At 41.8% G+C, this 20612-nt stretch overlaps 1 protein-coding gene and 1 long non-coding RNA gene across 2 annotated transcripts; one reads left to right on the plus strand and one right to left on the minus strand.

The window, feature by feature from the left end:
* Positions 1 to 4057: 4057 nt before the first annotated feature.
* LOC106589336 (uncharacterized) lies at positions 4058 to 4745 on the minus strand. Its single transcript, XR_014383018.1, has 3 exons — positions 4625 to 4745; positions 4398 to 4512; positions 4058 to 4195 (listed from the first exon to the last, which is right to left on the minus strand). It is a non-coding gene; the product is annotated as an uncharacterized LOC106589336 (long non-coding RNA).
* Positions 4746 to 7900: 3155 nt separating this feature from the next.
* Positions 7901 to 20612, plus strand: LOC100217343 (COP9 constitutive photomorphogenic homolog subunit 3). The gene is given in 12 exon segments (NM_001142710.1): positions 7901 to 8045; positions 8989 to 9118; positions 9411 to 9523; positions 9734 to 9783; positions 17403 to 17495; positions 18243 to 18422; positions 18804 to 18944; positions 19076 to 19249; positions 19554 to 19640; positions 19789 to 19902; positions 20035 to 20115; positions 20289 to 20612. Coding segments are annotated over 12 exon segments (1272 nt in total). The 5' UTR covers positions 7901 to 7990; the 3' UTR covers positions 20343 to 20612.

Here is a 20612-nt window from a genome sequence, read left to right on the forward strand (position 1 = left end):
TGAATCTGGAGATGTTTTCCCCCCTAAACTCAAGACATGTTTCCTACTTGACCTTTAAAAGGATCATGTATCAGGTAAAACTTTCAATAAATCATTGAATACTCTATATTTTCAATATGTTGCATTCTTTATTCAATCGGTTGTTAATGGCAACATTTGGTGTATTTTCTGTTCTCCAAAAAAGCACATTGGCATATTATTCAACACCAAAGACACGAGGCAATCATTGACAAGATGCAGTGACGTGAAGAGGCTTTGTGAGACGCAGTGGTTGACTGGGCAGTGTACAGTGGTCACACACATTGCTTAGCCCTAACTCGCCCCATAGACAGTCATCATCAGGGCAATCATGTGTGAACAACAACACTTGTTGTCCAACAGTCTTGACAACATTCTTTTCCTAATCTCCTTACCTTCATGACAACTGTAAAGACACATGGAAGGTTAAAAATCAACACAAGAAAAGCCTACCAGTGCTTTTACAATTTGATTAACATCAGAGATAGGAGGAGAGAAAAGGAGGGGGCATTGGTACAAAGGCATTGTGTGAAACAAGATTCAAAATTAGTTCGCTTCAACATCATGCTGATATGGTTAGACTGAAAACAGATAGAACCAGAGCCACATAGAGGTCAGGCCAAAGCTTGCTATGCCCGCTCTGAATCACTGGGGGAAAGGACACTCACAATAGGTGAACTACCAATGAACAACATTTTAGCATCAATTTCAAATGATTTTGTACAACTGAATTAGAAGCTAGAGACATTCAGCTAGGTGTAAGTACTGTACAGTACATTCTCTCACTAGGAGTGATGGATGAAACATTTAAGAAGCTTGATAGGCCATTGACAATGCTGCCTGCGACCACATTTTAGGAAGTAGCAGCAATAGCTGACACCATTGCAACAAATAGCACAAAATGGTTACCCGTTTAGTTGTTTGCTCGCAATCAGTGTTGTTCTTTGTTAATAAAGGCAACTTGATCATAAGTTCTTCAGTAGACCACTTTGTGAATATACTGCAAGGCCTGCAAAGAGATATACATGCTTTTTGATGGAAGAGCTTGACCATATTTGTTCACAACAGAGGGTATAGGATATTTTGAGGTTAAGTTTTTTTTTTGTCTCACTAACAATAAGACTGTCACGTCCTGACCAGTAAAGGGCCTATTTGTTATTGTAGTTTGGTCAGGATGTGGCAGAGGGTATTTGTTGTACATGTTTTTGGTTATGTGTTTATATAGAGGGTTATTTTGTGTAGAGTGTTTCTGGGTTTAGTGGTATATCTATGTAGAAATGGTATTTATTTAAGTGGTTCAGGGTTTATTAGATATGTATTTATGTAAGATGGGGTGTTTGATTTAGGTGTTCCGGGTTGTTGGGTATGTTCTTGTATTGTATTTCTAGGGGGCTGGTCTAGTGTTGTATTTCTGTGTTGGCCTGGTGTGGCTCTCAATCAGGAACTGCTGTACATCGTTGTTGCTGATTGAGAGTCATACTTAGGTCGCCTGTTTTCACCTGTTAGTTGGTGGGAGATTGTGCTTGTTTAGCTGTGTGCCTGACAAGACTGTACAGTTCGTTTGTGTTTTTGTATACGTTTGTGTTTCCCTTCTTCACCAAATAAAAAGAAGATGAGTATATATTTTCCCGCTGCATCTTGGTCTTTACCCTTCGACAACCGTGACAAAGACACATACGACTAATGCAAATAAGTTACGCTTAGATGAATGACAATATTGAAATAAAATATTTGTGATGTATAATGTATATTCAAAAAATTAAGTATATTCACTTTCTTCTACTTTAATAATTGTTATATATTTAACATGCATTTTAAATCATGAAACCTAGTTATATCTGTCATTCCTTATACATGCATGTGGATTGGTAAGGACACATAATTACATAAGCAATGGGTGCAGCTTGAAAACATATTCATTTATGTAACCCTCTATAAAAATCGACCTAAACTAGGTTGAAAAAATATATATAGTGTGAGCGGACCAAGTAATTTGGTGTCACTCTAAAGCAGAAAGGTGGAATAAACGAGTCACGAGTAGGTTTTCTTGATTGAACACAGTTCTCTGTTGAGAGATTTCTGACGATACAAACACTCCAACACAATCAATGAGAATCTCCCGAAGAAAAACACATCTTCTTCAGATGACACAGGAACACAAGACGATTATCTTTAAACTATAACACCAATCACAGGTTTGTCACCGTCTTAATGGATCTTCTTGGATCGCTCCCCTCTCTTGGTAGCCATTCTACAGAGACAGTTTATCTTCTCCCTCTTCGCTGGTTCCCCCCTCCCTCTTGTAGGGAAAAGAGAATAAGTCATTAGTAAGCTGTGCTTAATTGCCTCTGGTCACATTGACTCACATGCCTGGTTGGGCTACTATCCGTGAGCCCAGCCTGCCCTCTGGTGGTCCTCCCACATTTGATCTACAGTATGTTGGCACAATGGTGGAAAACAACATTTACAATATGGAGTCATTCGCATACAGTACATGTAAAACAGAGTCCTATGCTCCTCGGGCCAATGTCCTTGTCAACATACAAAATGTGTATGCGTGTGGTATGTCTTTCAGGTGATTGACAGTGGTGACTATTTAAACATTTTGCAATGATGTGTGCCTTTGGGTGGAGTGATAGTAAGTCTCTCTGTCAGTTGATAAGGAATGGTGCTTAATCGATGGATAAAGTGCACACCACACTAAACAACTCTAGACCACTTTTAAAATGGATAATTTTATCCCTTTGAAATTATACTCTATTCTCACAAATTGTCAAAACACAGGCTGCAAAACTTTCCAAAACCATACAGACAGACAACTGACAATAGATACTCAAACAACTATAATGAGTGAATAAAAACAGTCAACTCTGAAAACAGTAAAAACAGTAAAATCATTTTCATTATTTTTACTAGTGATGTGCCGAGTACTCGGACAAAACGAGTACCGTAATGGAGATCAATTTTCCAAATACGATTATGACAAGTATTATTTTTTGTAATTATTTGTGATCAGGAAACTCCCCTTCTCCAAACATCGCGTATGAATCAGAATCCATAGCTAGTTATTTCCTGTCGACTTTGCTGAGGCCATACGGTTGTTCAGTAGGCCTATGTTGTTTGTCCATATATTCCATTGCTGACGACGTCTGTCATTAAATCGTGATCCAAACCCATGCTTGCTTGCTATTATTATTTACTCTAGCCCAGACAAGTTTACCGAGCAACAGATCAGTAGAAAATAAAATGACAAATGTAGATTGTTTATTTTGATTGTACAAATGTTGTGGCATAAGTGTCGGGAGGGAAAAGTTTTGCTCCTCTCGAAAGTGAAACAATATATGGGGCAAGCGAATTAGCCTAGCGTTACCTTCATCTTAACCTGTGTCTGGAATAAATGCAGTCAATCGGTCTTCCCTGTGGCTCAGTGGTAGAGCATGGTGTGCGCAACGCCAGGGTGGTGGGTTCGATTCCCACGGGGGGCCAGTACAAAAAAAAATAAAACATTTATGAAATGTATGCATTCACTACTGTAAGTGGCTCTGGATAAGAGCGTCTGCTAAATTACTAAAATGTAAATGTAATAGTAGCCAGTCATGCATTAGGCTATTTATTAGCCTGTTTCGTTGATAATTGAATAGAAGTAAGTAAATCATGTGCATTTTCATCTGTCTGGGTCATTTAACAATGTGTGCATGAATGAGTGAAGGGGCATAACAATGCACATTTGAGTGATAGCGCAGTAATGCGCCCTGAAGGTATAGGCTTTACCAGCATTTAAAGCACACTTCTGGGTTTTTGGAGTATGATGTGTGATAAAACGGATACGATTACGAGTAGGATGAGATAGGCACACCACTCATTTCTACCTCATGCTTCAGTCTATGTGTGTCCCCTAGTGGTCAAACAGATTAATACTCACTTAACTTCAAGTTGGAGATTCACTGTGGTGTATTAGTGGAGGTATTCACTCTAGCAGTTGAACCCCAATGTAGTGTAGGTCATCAGGGTGGAGAAGGGGAGGTTGGTGTGTGCTTAAGGGTTCAGTGCCTCTTGCTCTCCAGGATGGCCCTCCAGTCATCGGCCCAGGAGAGCAGGCGGCGGTGGCTGGAGGATACGTTTTTGTTGTGGCAGACAGTGAACAGGATGGGCTCCCAGGTTGGGTTGGGCTCTACACCTGCAACAGAGGCACATCACAAAGGTCACGTAATGCTTGTCGATTCATCTAACGGTCTGGAATACTAACTACCAACAAACTAAACTGTAATATACCTAAATGTATGACAAAGTAGCATGCATATGACACCATCACATAAATGCAAAACACATACATTTAGACACACCCAGTTTTCCAGCTTTGCTACAAACACTTGACTCACCTAGGATGTCTGGCGTGTCATCTATGAGGATGTCCCCAGTCACCATGGTCTTGTCTCAGGTCAGGATGATCTGCTCCAAGAAGTCATAGCTCAGGTGTTTCTCTATCCACGCACACTGAACATGCATGCGCAAGGGAGAGCGCAAAGACCATTATTGTTAGAAAGAGGTAACACAATCACCACTCTGCCTCCAGCCTACAGGATTTCTGTCTTGACTCCGAGCTTACCTTCTCATCAGGGCAGTGTATATAATGTTTTATAGGGCTGGTGCAAATAAAAACATCTGTGCTGGAAAACAGAGAAGAAAACAACTGGGTTAGTTTGTTTTCAATGTAAATGTTCAACAACATACAGTTTCAACAACATACAGGTGAGCAAAGAAGATGTCCTAACATGAGAATGTAGGCTAATGATGGAACAGGGAGACCTGTGAATTTGTTAAATGAGGACAATTGCCCTTGAAGTTAACTGCTATATGGTTGTTCACATCAGCTAGGCCAAAGTGAAACACTAACAAAGGGTAAAGCAAAGGTTACAGCTATAAAAATAGTTTTCCCAGAAATACTGTAGGCACTAAGCATGGTGACTTTTTAGCTATGCAAACAACGCATAGCAAAGACATTCAGCAGAGCACACTATGTCATGAGTGCTTCCGAGTGGTGCAGCGGTCTAAGGCACTGCATCTCAGTGCAAGAGGTGTCACAATCCCTGGTTCGATTCCAGGCTGTATCACATCTGGCCATGATTGGGAGTCCCATAGGGCAGCGCACAATTGACCCAGCATCGTCCGGGTTTGGCCAGGGTAGGCCGTCATTGTAAATAACAATTTGTTGTTAACTGACTTGCCTGGTTAAATAAAAAAATTAAATACAAATAATATAAAAAGATTCTGTGGTCTGACGAAACAAAAATGTAATGCAAAGTGCTATGTTTGGAGAAAACCAGGCACAACTCATCACCTGTCTAACACCATCCCTACTGTGGAGCATGGTGGTGGCAGCATCATGCTATGGGGATGCTTTTCAGCGTCTGGGAGACTGGTGATGCTTTTCAGGGACTGGGAGACTGGTAAGGATAGAGGGAACAATGAATGGAGCCAAATACAGGCAACATGGACAGTTCAGAACTACTTCAACACAGATCACGCCTCAAGTTCCCATACTGAGATGACACCCAGAATCCTTGTCTGTCCTCCAGGGTGATGTACAGTTCGTTGGGGTACCTGGCCCGGTATTTTTTAAGGAATCCCCCTTCCAAGTCTGCTTCCATGTCCACCAGAGGAAGAAGACATTTTCGCGGATATACACTTGAACTGGTCATGAAGAAAATGTCTCTCTGCCAAATAGGCGTAAAGTTATCTTAGGCAGTAATGACATTATTTACTTGCTTCACTAATTTCTGTCCGTGATCAAACAATGGCTTCACGAAGCGTGAGATGTGTTCGAAAGTCCAGAACGTCAATGTGTTATTCTTAATAGGGTTCCATTTCAATAAAAACAATTTTGGAATGTTGATTCGTTGCTAATGCAACAAACTAATTGACACTGTCAAATATACTTTTTCTGGTTTTAACCTTTATTGCAATTGTTCAGACTTTGGCATTTGTGCTGCATAGCATTAGCCAGCAAGCTAGCTAAACAAAGCACTGTTGATTATGCCTTTCAGCACTGTATTTGGACTTGTGCACGACTATCAGTATGAACTGGTGTCACAACCCTCAGCTATTAGTGCCGCAACCGTCAGCCACACAGCAGCTGTAAAATTTGGTGCAAATGCTCCCAGAAGTGTTGCCTACTGTACAAAATCCCCCAAGATGTAAAGCCTGCCTACATCTTCCAGTCAAAGACAATGTCCTGAAACAAGTTGACGCACATGTCCTCAGTTTCTCAGTTGGGTTTAAAAATCCAGAGGCAAACTGGTACCATGGAGTCTGAAAGGGTAAACATCAACAACATTCAATATTAGCATATCAACATGAATTTTTACATCAAAACAGGCTGACAGCATGCATGCAGCAGGACAAGCAAAATAACAGTGAAGGGAGGAATCAGTCAGCTCTGGGGATCACTTCTTCTCCATATGTAGGGTTTTCAGACTCTTTTCTTTAATATCAACAAGAAAGAACCTTTCATATAAAGGTTGTACACTTACTGTAGCAGTTTGCACAGACAGACAAGCTGTGTGTGCCTACAGTTGAAGAACTACACTTCCTCCCCAGTTACGCTTACACACAGGTGTTCCGAGCACGCTAGATAGCTAATTAGCACAGGTGTCTTGCCACCTATGTCTTCAGTCTGTCTTCCGTAAACAAGTGATGTAACATGGAGATATGGCTGTGTGGGAACACTTACGCTAACCCTATAAAGGTGTGTAGTAATTTAACCTTTTTTTAATTATTATTTGTCGCTGATATGAAAGATATTTCCTTATGTTTCCAAAACCATACCACAAACCATAACGCTCAGAACGAGTCTCGGGGATCTTAACAAAACGCCCCCGACCAGAAGATACTATTGTTAATAGGCGCTAAAGCAGTTTGCATCTATTAATGGCCAACCATGAGTCTATTAGTGCCAACCATGAGTCTGGCAAGAAAGACTAAGCAGCTGTAGTCAATCGCAAGACCGATCCAATGAGGCACCAGAACAATGAAGACATCCTGAGAAGCAGTATCAGGCAGCTACAGGTAGAAGAGTGGAGTGTGCTGGCCTACTGTATGGTTTGATAACGGTCTGTGGTACTGGGTAGGAAGCAGGGGTGGCCTCTGGTTCATTGGTAAGCTTCAGGGAGGTGTTGTAGGGGCCCCCAATAATCTTGTTTTGCCAAATCACACCTGGAAAAATGATAAAGGTCTGTACATTATAACCCATGTATTATTTATTATGACTTTTAACTTTCTCCTATTCTTATTATGTCGCATTGTTGAGCGGGGATCTTGCATGTACGCATTTCATTGTACTGTGTACCACGTGTATCCATATGACAAATAAACTTAATTTGAACATTTTAAAATGCAGTTGCAGAGCTATTCAATTCACCTTGTGTTACAGGTGTCCCCATCCAGATCTGAATCAGTCCAATTAGAAGGAAACACTGAAAAACAGTTCAGCACTCTGGCCCTCCATGGCTGTAGTTGAGTGGGAAATCTCCAACTTTATAATATCTTTGCCTGCACTGCACTGCACTGCACTGCCCTTCCTGTGTTTACTTGGCTGTGAGGGAAAAAAAAAAGTGAGCCGCCTTTTGTAAGGAAGCCAAATTCCCAATTATAACAATTATTGATAGCAAAGAACAACAATCACAATATGTTTTCAGGGGGATTACGTTTAGAGAAAAGTGGGGAATAAATGGTAGCAAACCGCAATAACAAGGTTTCTGAAATTAATATTTCGCAAAACTCTGTGGCTGTCCCTTTAAGAGCCTAAAGTTCCAACCCTTAGATCTCGTTGGATCCCGTCTGTTCTTACGAAGGTCTCGCGATACTTTTCTCTCAGTGGCGGCTGTGTGGCCCCCTGTCTCAGTCCGGACGGAGTTATTTCTGACATCTGAATGAAAAACAGTCTGAATTGCTACCACTTTGGACATATATAACAATGGCTTCAGCCTTGGAGCAGTTCGTGAACAATGTGCGGCAGCTCTCCGCTCAAGGTATGGACATTAAACATGTTTTAGTTGTCAGACGAGCTGAAACTATTAGCCAATGCTAAGCAATGCTTTGCTGATAGCATAGCTAGCTAGCCAAACTGGATAGCTAGATCCTCCTTTTTGCTTTATCATGTAAACACAGCCCTACATTTACTGTTTTTTGAATGAGGCCTCAAAAAAGTAGTTCAGAAAGATGTGTTTTTACCCCTGGACACTAAAAGCGTACCAATAACAACAGAGTAAACGAATACGTGTTTTAAAATCTAACTTTGTTTTTGTTCGAGAAATATATTTCAGTGGAATGCTTACCGGTAGTTCCGCCCTAAGTAGGCGCGATTGGTTGCAGAGCGCCATTGTCACATGGTATTGGTCGACAGTCCCATCTGTAAAGCAATATGCGTTACTTCCATAGCTAATGTACCCAGTGCAGGCCTTGACAGGACACTTGACCGGCCGATATATTTTACAGTAACTGCAAAGAATGTGAACTATGCAGCTGGACCGGGTTTCATTATAAAAGCATGCTCAATGTTCTTAGTGGCACCCAATATTTGAAAAATATGTTTTATTACTTAATTATTTACATATGCAGGTGTATTCAGTTGACGTTCTGGTTAGTTTGTTGGTACAGAGTTGTTATAGCCTGCATTACAATATCGTTAGAAATAAGCATTATATGGGACCAACATAATGAAATATTTATTTATGACTGACACGCTTTCATCTCTGGGTTAGATGGGTGTGAACTGGGTCTGGACAATAATGTTTGGGTTAGGGAGGTCTCATCTAAAAATGGGAGAAACACTTGTGTAAAATACACTATTTAGGTTATATACTCAACAGCATAACACTAACTGTTTCTTGATTTGGACCTGTACTTCTCTTCAACCAGCTCTAATAGGGCTACATTGTTTGTTTACCAATTGTCTTTAATGTTGCATCTCAGGTCAGATGACACAGCTGTGTGAACTGATCAACAAGAGCGGGGAGCTGTTGGCCAAGAACCTGTCCCACCTGGACACCGTACTGGGGGCCTTGGACATCCAGGAGCACTCCCTGGGCGTCCTGGCTGTGCTGTGAGTAGCCTGCTCTCCTCTGCAGTCCTTTAATCCCTGATCAATGATTATAAGTAAATCACTGATCTAGGCTATGACTTTGAGTCATTTTCTGCTTAGTGTACCTGTGCATTCGGGGCTCATGACTCAGAAGTATATCACACAGATCAAGGTTTCTACCCCTGGTGTTCAAATTAAATGATGTGCCTGTTGAAACTGTCTTATAGAGTCTACAATCCTTTTTGCTTTCATGTACTGTGTAAAAAAAATTACTTGTGTACTCACTGCCAGTTTTCACTTTCCCTTCATACAGGTTTGTGAAGTTCTCCATGCCAAACATCCCTGACTTTGAGACGCTCTTTTCCCAAGTCCAGCTCTTCATCAGTACCTGCAATGGGGAGCACATCCGATATGCAACAGACACTTGTAAGTCTAAACTTAAATAACTTTTGGTTTTTAGAAGCCTTGGATTCAACTGAGTTTCAGAGGAATGGTTTACTCTGTGAGGTGTTATTTATTAGAGTTAAATCCTAAGGAATGTGGAGAATGTTCAAGGTCAAATGTTCAGGGCAAAATTAATTTAGCTTGATTGAACCTGTTAAACCTACTTACTACTTTTATTATTTCTCTTCACAGTTGCCGGCCTCTGCCATCAGTTGACAAATGCCCTTGTAGAACGAAAACAGGTAGGACTTGCCAAACGGGGGCAAAACATTTAAACCAGAAGAGCTAATGCATGAACTTACTTCTCTGTTAACCTCTATGGGCTAGGTGGGACGCTAGCGTGCCACCCGTGGTGCACTCCATCAACAGCAGGTGCATTTCAAGAGCGGCAAATTTGAATCCAAATAAATGTCAAAATTCAAATTTTTCAAACATACAACTATTTTACACCCTTTGAAAGATAAACATCTCCTTAATCTAACCACGTTTTACGATTTCAAAAAGGTTTTACGGCGAAAGCATAAATTTAGAGTATGTTAGGACAGTACATTTACAAGAGTTGTGTGTAATGTTTTGTCAATTCGAAGACAGGGTAACCAAAACCATAAAACCAGCTAAAATGATGCACTAACCTTTTACAATCTCCATCAGATGACACTCCTAGGACATTATGTTAGACAATGCATGCATTTTTAGCTCTATCAAGTTCATATTTATATCCAAAAACAGCGTTTTACTATGGCATTGATGTTGAGGAAATCGTTTCCCTCCAATAACCGGCAGTCAAGTCAGCGTCACAAATTAAATAATTAAAATTAGAAAACATTGGTAAAATATGATATTGTCATTTAAAGAATTATAGATTTACATCTCTTGAACGCAATCAACTTGCCAGATTTAAAAATAACCTTACTGGGAAATCACACTTTGCAATAATCTGAGCACTGCGCCCAGAAAAATACGCGTTGCGATACAGACTAGACGTCATGTTGGGAAGATCTAAAATCGAAAATACTATGTAAATAATCCATTACCTTTGATTCTCTTCATCAGATGTCACTTCCAGGTATCACAGGTCCATAACGAATGTAGTTTTGTTCAAAAAAGCTCATAATTTATGTCCAAAAATCTCCGTCTTGTTAGCACATGATCTAAGCCAGCCGGACTTCTCGTCATGAACGAGGGGAAAAAATATATTTACGTTCGTTCAAACATGTCAAACGTTGTATAGCATAAATCATTAGGGCCTTTTTTAACCAGAACATGAATAATATTCAAGGTGGACGAATGCATACTCTTTTATAACGTATTGGAACGAGGGTACCCAACATGAACTCGCGCGCCAGGTGTCTAATGGGACATCATCGTTCCATGGCTCTTGTTCGGTCAGATCTCCCTCCAGAAGACTCAAAACACTTTGTAAAGGCTGGTGACATCTAGTGGAAGCAATAGGAAGTGCCAAAATATTCCTCAGCCCCTGTGTTTTTCAATGGGATAGGTTTAAAGGTAATACAACACATCAGGTATCCACTTCCTGTCAGAAAATGTCTCAGGGTTTTGCCTGCCAAATGAGTTCTGTTATACTCACAGACACCATTCAAACAGTTTTAGAAACTTTAGGGTGTTTTCTATCCATATATAATAAGTATATGCATATTCTAGTTACTGGGTAGGATTAGTAACCAGATTAAATCGGGTACATTTTTTTTATCCAGACGTGCAAATGCTGCCCCCTAGCCCTAACAGGTTAACACATTTACATGCTCTATTTAACGAAATGACTCATGTTTTTACAAGATACAGCCCAGATTAGGGTATTACTCACGATACGATATTATCACAATACTTAGGTGACGATGCAATATGTATTCTGATTTGATGTTCCAAACATATTGCTCACTATATGTCTGCTGCAGAGAGGCATGACTGCAGAGAGGTATGACAAAGTTTGTTTTGATCAGTCATGGAAATAACAGTTCTAAAAACATGTTGGCTCACTATTTAAAAAGATGGCGAACATGCCATAGGATGAAAAATATCGGAGTTTTGGCATAGGTACAGCCGACTAGTGCACGCTACCAAACCCTTTTTTGTATTTTTTTTTTTACAAATCGATACTTGGAGCCAAAGTACCAATATACAGTGCCCTCCGCTAATTTTGTGGCACCCTTGGTAAATATGAGCAAAATGGACTGTGGAAAACATTTATTTGCTGTTTATCCTCTTGGTCTTTCATTCAAATTATTCACAAACATGGAACCTTTAATTGAAGTACACTGCTCAAAAAAATAAAGGGAACACTAAAATAACACATCCTAGATCTGAATGAATGAAATAATCTTATTATACTTTTTTCTTTACATAGTTGAATGCGCTGACAACAAAATCACACAAATAATCAATGGAAATCCAATTTATCAACCCATGGAGGTCTGGATTTGGAGTCACACTCAAAATTAAAGTGGAAAACCACACTACAGGCTGATCCAACTTTGATGTAATGTCCTTAAAACAAGTCAAAATGAGGCTCAGTAGTGTGTGTGGCCTCCACGTGCCTGTATGACCTCCCTACAACGCCTGGGCATGCTCCTGATGAGGTGGCGGATGGTCTCCTGAGGGATCTCCTCCCAGACCTGGACTAAAGCATCCGCCAACTCCTGGACAGTCTGTGGTGCAACGTGGCGTTGGTGGATGGAGCGAGACATGATGTCCCAGATGTGCTCAGTTGGATTCAGGTCTGGGGAACGGGCGGGCCAGTCCATAGCATCAATGCCTTCCTCTTTCAGGAACTGCTGACACACTTCAGCCACATGAGGTCTAGCATTGTCTTGCATTAGGAGGAACCCAGGGCCAACCGCACCAGCATATGGTCTCACAAGGGGTCTGAGGATCTCATCTCGGTACCTAATGGCAGTCAGGCTACCTCTGGCGAGCACATGGAGGGCTGTGTGGCCCCCCCAAAGAAATGCCACCCCCACACCATGACTGACCCACCGCCAAACCGGTCATGCTGGAGGATGTTGCAGGCAGCAGAACGTTCTCCACGGCGTCTCCAGACTCTGTCACATGTGCTCAGTGTGAACCTGCTTTCATCTGTGAAGAGCACAGGGCGCCAGTGGCGAATTTGCCAATCTTGGTGTTCTCTGGCAAATGCCAAACGTCCTGCACGGTGTTGGGCTGTAAGCACAACCCCCACCTGTGGACGTCGGGCCCTCATACCACCCTCATGGAGTCTGTTTCTGACCGTTTGAGCAGACACATGCACATTTGTGGCCTGCTGGAGGTCATTTTGCAGGGCTCTGGCAGTGCTCCTCCTGCTCCTCCTTGCACAAAGGCGGAGGTAGCGGTCCTGCTGCTGGGTTGTTGCCCTCCTACGGCCTCCTCCACGTCTCCTGATGTACTGGCCTGTCTCCTGGTAGCGCCTCCATGCTCTGGACACTACGCTGACAGACACAGCAAACCTTCTTGCCACAGCTTGCATTGATGTGCCAACCTGGATGAGCTGCACTACCTGAGCCACTTGTGTGGGTTGTAGACTCCGTCTCATGCTACCACTAGAGTGAAAGCACCGCCAGCATTCAAAAGTGACCAAAACATCAGCCAGGAAGCATAGGAACTGAGAAGTGGTCTGTGGTCCCCACCTGCAGAACCACTCCTTTATTGGGGGTGTCTTGCTAATTGCCTATAATTTCCACCTGTTGTCTATTCCATTTTCACAACAGCATGTGAAATTTATTGTCAATCAGTGTTGCTTCCTAAGTGGACAGTTTGATTTCACAGAAGTGTGATTGACTTGGAGTTACATTGTGTTGTTTAAAGTGTTCCCTTTATTTTTTTGAGCAGTGTAAAATGATTGAAAAAAAATAATACAAATGTGCGATGAATATTTTTCTCAAACATATGTGCCACATTTATTGGCACCCCTAGAAATTCTTATGAGTAAAATCTAACTGAAGTATATTCCCATTCATATTTTACGTTTATAAGTTCACCTGAGTGATTAGGAACACTTAAGTAGTAAGCCATGACTTCCTGTTTCACTTGGGTATAAATATGAGGTGACACACAGGCCATCTTCCCATAGTCATCCATCACTATGGGAAAGACCCGAGAATACAGTAATGATGTGCGACAAAAGGTTGTTGAGCTGCACAAATCAGGAAATGGCTTTAAGAAAATAGCTCAACTGTTGAAAATGCCAATTTCCACTATCAGGGCAATAATTAACGAGTTTAAAGCAACTAAAGATGTTAACAATTGGCCTGGAAGAGGACGTGTGTCTATATTGACCCCACGCACAGTGATGGGATGGTTCGAGTGGCCAAAAAAATCTCCAAGGATCACAACTGGAGATTTGCAGACGTTAGTTGGGTCTTGGGGTTAGAAAGTCTCCAAAACTACAATCAGATGCCACCTACATAACCAAAAATTGTTTGGGAGTGTTGCCAGAAAAAAGCCTTTGGTGTCATCAAACAACAAACTCATGCGCCTACAGTTTGCCAGACATTACTGGAACTTTCAATGGGACCGGGTTCTATGGTCAGATGAGACTGAAATAGAGCTTTTTGGAAACAAACACCAGAAGTGGGTTTGATGTAGACAGAAAGACAGCCATGCAGAAAAGCACCTCATCCCCACTGAAGTATCAAATCAAACTTTATTTTCCACATGAGCCGAATACAACAAGTGTAGACTTTACCGTGACATGCTTACTTACCAGCCCTGAACCAACATTGCAGTTCAAGAAGAAGGTATTTACCAAGTAGGCTAAAATAAAAAGTAACACAATAAGAATAACAATAACGAGGCTATATACAGGGGGCACCGGTACCGAGTCAGTGTGAAGGGGTACAGGCTAGTTGAGGTAATCTGTTCATGTAGGTGGGGGCGAAGTGACTATGCATAGGTAACAAGCAAACAGCGAGTAGCAGCAGTGTACATGAGGGGTGGTGTCAATGTAAATTGTCCGGTGGCGATTTTTATGAATTGTTCAGCAGTCTGTCTTCGGGGTAGAAGCTGTTGAGGAGCCTTTTGGTCCTAGACTTGGCGCTCCGGTACCGCTTGCCATGCAGTAGCAGAGAAAACGGTCTATAACTTAGGTGACTGGAGTCTCTGACAATTATGGGCTTTCCTCTGACACGCCTATTATATAGGTCCTGGATGGCAGGAAGCTTGGCCCCAGTAATGTACTGAGCCGTTCGCACTACCCTCTGTAGCGCCTTACGGTCAGATGCCGAGCAGTTGCCATACCAGGTGGTGATGCAACCGGCCAGGATGCTCTCGATGGTGCAGCTGTAGAACCTTTTGAGGATCTAGGGGCCAATGCCAAATCTTTTCAGTCTCCTGAGGGGGGAAAAGGTTTTGTTGTGCCCTCTTCACAACTGTCTTGGTATGTTTGGACCATGATAGTTCGTTGGTGATGTGGACACCAAGGAATTTGATACTCTCGACCCGCTCCACTACAGCCCTGTCGATGTTAATTGGGGGCCTGTTCAGTCCGCCTTTTCCTGTAGTCCACTATCAGCTCCTTTGTCTTGCTCACATTGAGGGAGAGGTTGTTGTCCTGGCACCACACTGACAGTTCTCTGACCTCCTCCCTATAGGCCGTCTCATTGTTGTCGGTGATCAGTGTTCACTGGTGATCACTGTTGTGTCGTCAGAAAACTTAATGATGGTGTTGGAGTCGTGTTTGGCCACGCAGTCGTGGGTGAACAGGGAATACAGGAGGGGACTAAGTACACAACCCTGAGGGGCCCCAGTGTTAAGGATCAGCGTGGAAGACGTATTGTTGCCTACTCTTACCACCTGGGGGCGGCCCGTCGGGAAGTCAAGGATCCAGTTTCAGAGGTAGGTGTTTAATCCCAGAGTCCTTAGCTTAGTGATGAGCTTCATGGGCACTATGTTGTTGAACGGTGAGCTGAATAGCATTCTCACATAGGTGTTCCTTTTGTCCAGATGGGAAAGGGCAGTGTGGAATGCAATAGTGATTGCATCATCTGTGGATCTGTTGGGGCGGTATGTGAATTGGAGTGGGTCTAGGTTGTCCGGGAGGATGCTGTTGATGTGAGCCATGACCAGCCTTTCAAAGCACTTCATGGCTACAGACGTGAGTGCCACGAGGCGGTAATCATTTAGGCAGGTTACCTTTGCTTCCTTGGGCACAGGGACTATGGTGGTCTGCTTGAAACATGTAGGTATTACAGACTCAGTCAGGGAGAGGTTGAAAATGTCAGTGAAGACACTTGATAGTTGGTCTGCGCATGCTTTGAGTACACGTCCTGGTAATCCGTCTGGCCCAACGGCTTTGAATGTTGACCTGTTTAAAGGTTTTGTTCACATCAGCTACCGAGAGCGTTATCACACAATCATCCAGAACAGCTGGTGCTCTCGTGCATGCTTCAGTGTTGCTGCTTCGAAGCTAGCATAAAAGGCATTTAGCTCGTCTGGTAGGCTCGTGTCACTGGGCAGCTCGCATCTTGGTTTCCCTTTGTAGTCTGTAATAGTTTTCAAGCCCTGCCACATTGGTGGGTCTTTGATGTTGTGGCGCTGTTTTTCTTCCAAATGCCCTGGACAACTTGTTAGGATACATGGTATCATGGACTCTATAGATATTATATCAATACCAGACTGCCTCTGCTAGGAAGCTTAAACTGGGCCGTGGTTGGATCTTCCAGCAGGACAATGATCCAAAGCACACCTCAAAATCAACACAAAAATGTTTCACTGACTACAGAATCAAGGTTTTGCCATCCCAGTCCCCTGACCTAAACCCAATAGAAAACCTGTGGGATGATCTGAAGAGGACCTTGGAATCTGGAGAGATTCTGTATGGAGGAATGGTCTCAGGTCCCTTGCCATGTGTTCTCCAACCTCATTATGCATCATAGGAGAAGACTCAGAGTTGTTTTCTTGGCAGAGGGAGGTTGCACGAAGTATTGAATGAAGAGGTGCCAATAATTGTGGCACACAGATATTTGAGAAAAATGTGTAATTTTTCTTGCAAATTATTTTACTTTAATTAAAGGTTAGATTTTTGTGAATATTTTGAATGGAAGACCAAGAGGATAAACAAGACATTCTTTTCCACGGCTTCTTTTGCTCATATTTACAAAATGGTGCCAATATTAGTGGAGGGCACTATAATATTGTCCAAAATAATATTGTGATATGTAACTATCGATCCCCCATCACTAATATCGGTTCATTCTACATGATCTAAGTGTAATGCATGTGTTTTTCAAAGAAGGATATGTGAAACTAGGGCTGGGCGATATATCGTGAATCCACATACCAGTATGGGTTTTTACAATAATGATCTAGTGCTAAATTAAATGAAAGGTTCTGCACATTGGACTACTTCACTGTCAGTTTTGTCCGAGTTTGGTTGAGTATAAAACCATCGGAATGGAGAAAGGCCAAAACCCCCCAATTAAGAATTTAACTGAGCCCTGCAAGTACATCGGCAACCCTGTGACTAATAAAATCATATATCATTAAACATATTTAACTTGTATTATTCAGAAACATAAAATACAGCCATACTGTCAATTTTTTAAATATAGTGATATATTTTGGCCATATCGCCCAGCCCAATGTGCTAGCTTAGCAGGATTAGCTTCCTTTCTCTCTGACTACAACTCAGGGCAAATTGACCGTACCACGCCTCAAACCTGGGGCCCTCTGCCTTGCCGAATCAGGTGATCGCACTGATTGACAACGTCGTACTATCCAGTTGTGCCACTGAAAAGGAGCGCTTTCGATGGCATTATTGGCGAATTTTCAAGCTAGCTGTGTGGAGTGAGCTCACGACACATTCTTATCTCTGTTACGTATGGTTTTAATGCATCTCTTTCTTTCACAGCCATTGAGGGGTGTCGGCATTCTAAAACAGGCAATAGACAAAATGCAAATTAACACAAACCAACTTACCTCAGTTCATGCAGACCTGTGTCAGGTGAGTAAACTGATTTGTATCAACAGGATCTTTGACCTTATATGATTATTGGAATGTATTGATGCTTGGCTGCGAGACTACCGTAATTTCCGGACTATTGAGCGTACCTGAATATAAGCCTCTAACCACTGAATTTTTTTTAAATTATTATTTTGAACATAAATAAGCCGCACATGTCTATAAGCCGCAGGTGCCTACCGGTACATTGAAACAAATGAACTTTACACAGGCTTTAACGAAACACGGCTTGTAACAAAAATAAAAAATTTGTAGTAAACAGTAGCCTACCAAAAAAGTAATTGCTCCAGACCAAACTCCCGTGCAGCAGCTCTATTTGCTTTTCCAACAGCCAGATCAATCGCCTTCAACTTGAAAGCTGCATCATATGCATTTCTCCGTGTCTTTGCCATGATGAGGGTGACAAAATGACTACCGTAATCAGAATGATGGGAAGTTTGAGAGCGCTCGATTTAATCTAAACAGTAAACAAAAAAGTTGTTTGACCTTAACCCGTTCGGCAATTTCATTGGTCTAATGAAAGCTTCATGCCGCCAAAACACTGAGCACGTCACAGAATGTGTTCTTTTTTTTGTATTTTTTAAATTTGAAGCGGGAAAAATCCATATATTAGCCGCGTCATTGTTTAAGCCGCGAGGTTCAAAGCCTGGGAACAAAGTCGCGGCTTATAGTCCGGAAATTACGGTATATTGAATGACCCCTCAACCATTTTTGTGTGTACATCCACAGCTGTGCTTGTTAGCAAAGTGCTTCAAGCCTGTCCTCCCGTTTCTTGAGCTTGACATGATGGACATCTGTAAGGAGAATGGCGCCTACGACGCAAAGCACTTTCTATGTTACTACTATTACGGAGGCCTGATCTACACGGGTCTGAAGAACTTTGAAAGAGCACTGTATTTTTATGAACAGGTACTGGCTTATTTGAGAACCTAAAATGTGTGTGTGCTAAAGCTGTTTTGGATGTGACCTAGTGTTCCTGTTATCAAAAGTGAATTGATTTAGCATACTACTAGTAAAACCTTTGCTCATTGTAATACCATTTGACATTACCTTCAAATTACTATTTTGATGCATACAGTAGTCAAGTACACTATACACTGAGTTGACATTTAATCTGTAACGGCAATGACGTATCAAATCAGAGTTTTTTTTTTTGTCACATGAACAGGATACAACGGGTGTAATCAGTACAGTGAAATGTTTACTTGCAAACTCTTTCCCAACAATGCAGTATTTTGTTTACATCTCTAGTTCCCTTCTGTGATATTCTGGTGATCTCTTTTCCCGCAGGCAATAACCACTCCAGCCATGGCTGTCAGTCACATCATGTTGGAGGCCTATAAGAAGTACATCCTGGTCTCCCTGATTCTCCACGGCAAAGTGCAGCAGCTCCCCAAGTACACGTCACAGATAGTTGGCAGGTTCATAAAGGTGAGAATGAAGATCCAAAAAGGGCCATATTTCACATCCTTAAGGCTTAAACATGCCATTATATTTTGAATTGTCTGTTGTACTACATACTATACATATGACATATATTCTACTGCTTTTTGTTTCTGCAGCCTCTCAGCAATGCGTACCATGAGCTTGCTCAGGTGTACGCCACCAACAACCCAGCAGAACTGCGCTCCCAGGTGAATAAACACAGTGAGACCTTCACACGCGACAACAACACAGGGCTGGTCAAGCAGTGCCTGTCCTCCCTCTACAAGAAGAACATCCAGAGGCTAACAAAGGTATACTTCCTTCCCCTTCAGATCATGTCTTCTTCACCTCAAATATGACCCCTCATCTCACATATACCTCCTAATATGTCTATCAGTAGTCCTCGCTCAACTCGTTTACCCCAATACACCATTCTCATTCTTAATATATCTCCATCTGCACTTACCTCAACTATATTCAAAATATACCTCCTGTCCTTCACCTCAAATCTAACTTCTTCGTCCCCATCTTCACCCTGTTACCGGGGTGTAAACAAAGGATTTAAAGCAAATGGTCGGAAAAGCAATGTATCTGACCACCCTTCTTTCTTTGCAGACTTTCCTGACGCTGTCCTTGCAAGACATGGCAAGTCGAGTGCAGCTGTCAGGGCCCCAGGAGGCAGAGAAGTATGTCTTGCACATGGTAAGCCAACGTGACCGCAGGAGGATAGACACACTTTCTCAGTACTCTGAGAACACTCAATTTTGAATGTATCAAAGAAAATGGCGTTCACTTCAAAGACTAGATCTAACATTGCTTCGTCCATTAATGACCTTTCTGTTCCTTACAGATTGAAGATGGTGAGATATATGCCAGTATCAACCAAAAGGATGGCATGGTCTGTTTCCATGACAACCCAGAGAAATACAACAACCCCGCAATGCTTCACAAAATTGACCAAGAGGTAAGAGAACGGCGTATTGATTATCTATCCTTATATGGAAATTTCAATTGAGGTGCAATGAAGTGACAATTATTTGCATATCATTTGGTACTGTTTTAGTGAAGTAAATGCCTTGTCTTGTGTCCTTCACAGATGCTGAAGTGTATAGAGCTGGATGAGAAACTAAAGTCCATGGATCAAGAAATCACAGTAAACCCGCAGTTTGTTCAGAAGGTAGGAAGCAACAATTACATTCTTTAGGCTCCTCTAGTGGTTTTCCAACAGGAGTAGTTTCACAGTTTAGTTGGTTGAATATTTGTTGGTATTTTTTATTTATATGAAACCCCTGGTCTTTTAGTTAGTATTAAAATGATTGCTAATGGTTTGTATCACACTGTATGTTTCAGAGTATGGGAACGCAGGAGGATGATGTCGGCAGCAAAACATCAAGTTACTCCTGAGGGGCATGGACAGGGGAGAACGCTGCCACCCTTCAGGTTCTTGTTGGATGACTTTTTTTAAAGAGGAAAAACATTCTATTGAGTATGGACATTGGTCAAGGAAAATCTAAATGTGTGGAATGATAATTTGGTTATTTCTTTCACAGTGTCTTGAGGAAACCTTAACAAAAACATTTTTTGTCGGTGTTTTATTTATCAATGTTCAGATGGAAGAGCCACTGCTGCATTAACAACCATAATAATAAAAACTGGACTTATTTGTTCAAAAAA

Source organism: Salmo salar, chromosome 28 (genome assembly GCF_965601325.2).
Source record: "Salmo salar chromosome 28, fSalSal1, whole genome shotgun sequence".
NCBI classification, from domain to species: Eukaryota; Metazoa; Chordata; class Actinopteri; order Salmoniformes; family Salmonidae; genus Salmo; species Salmo salar.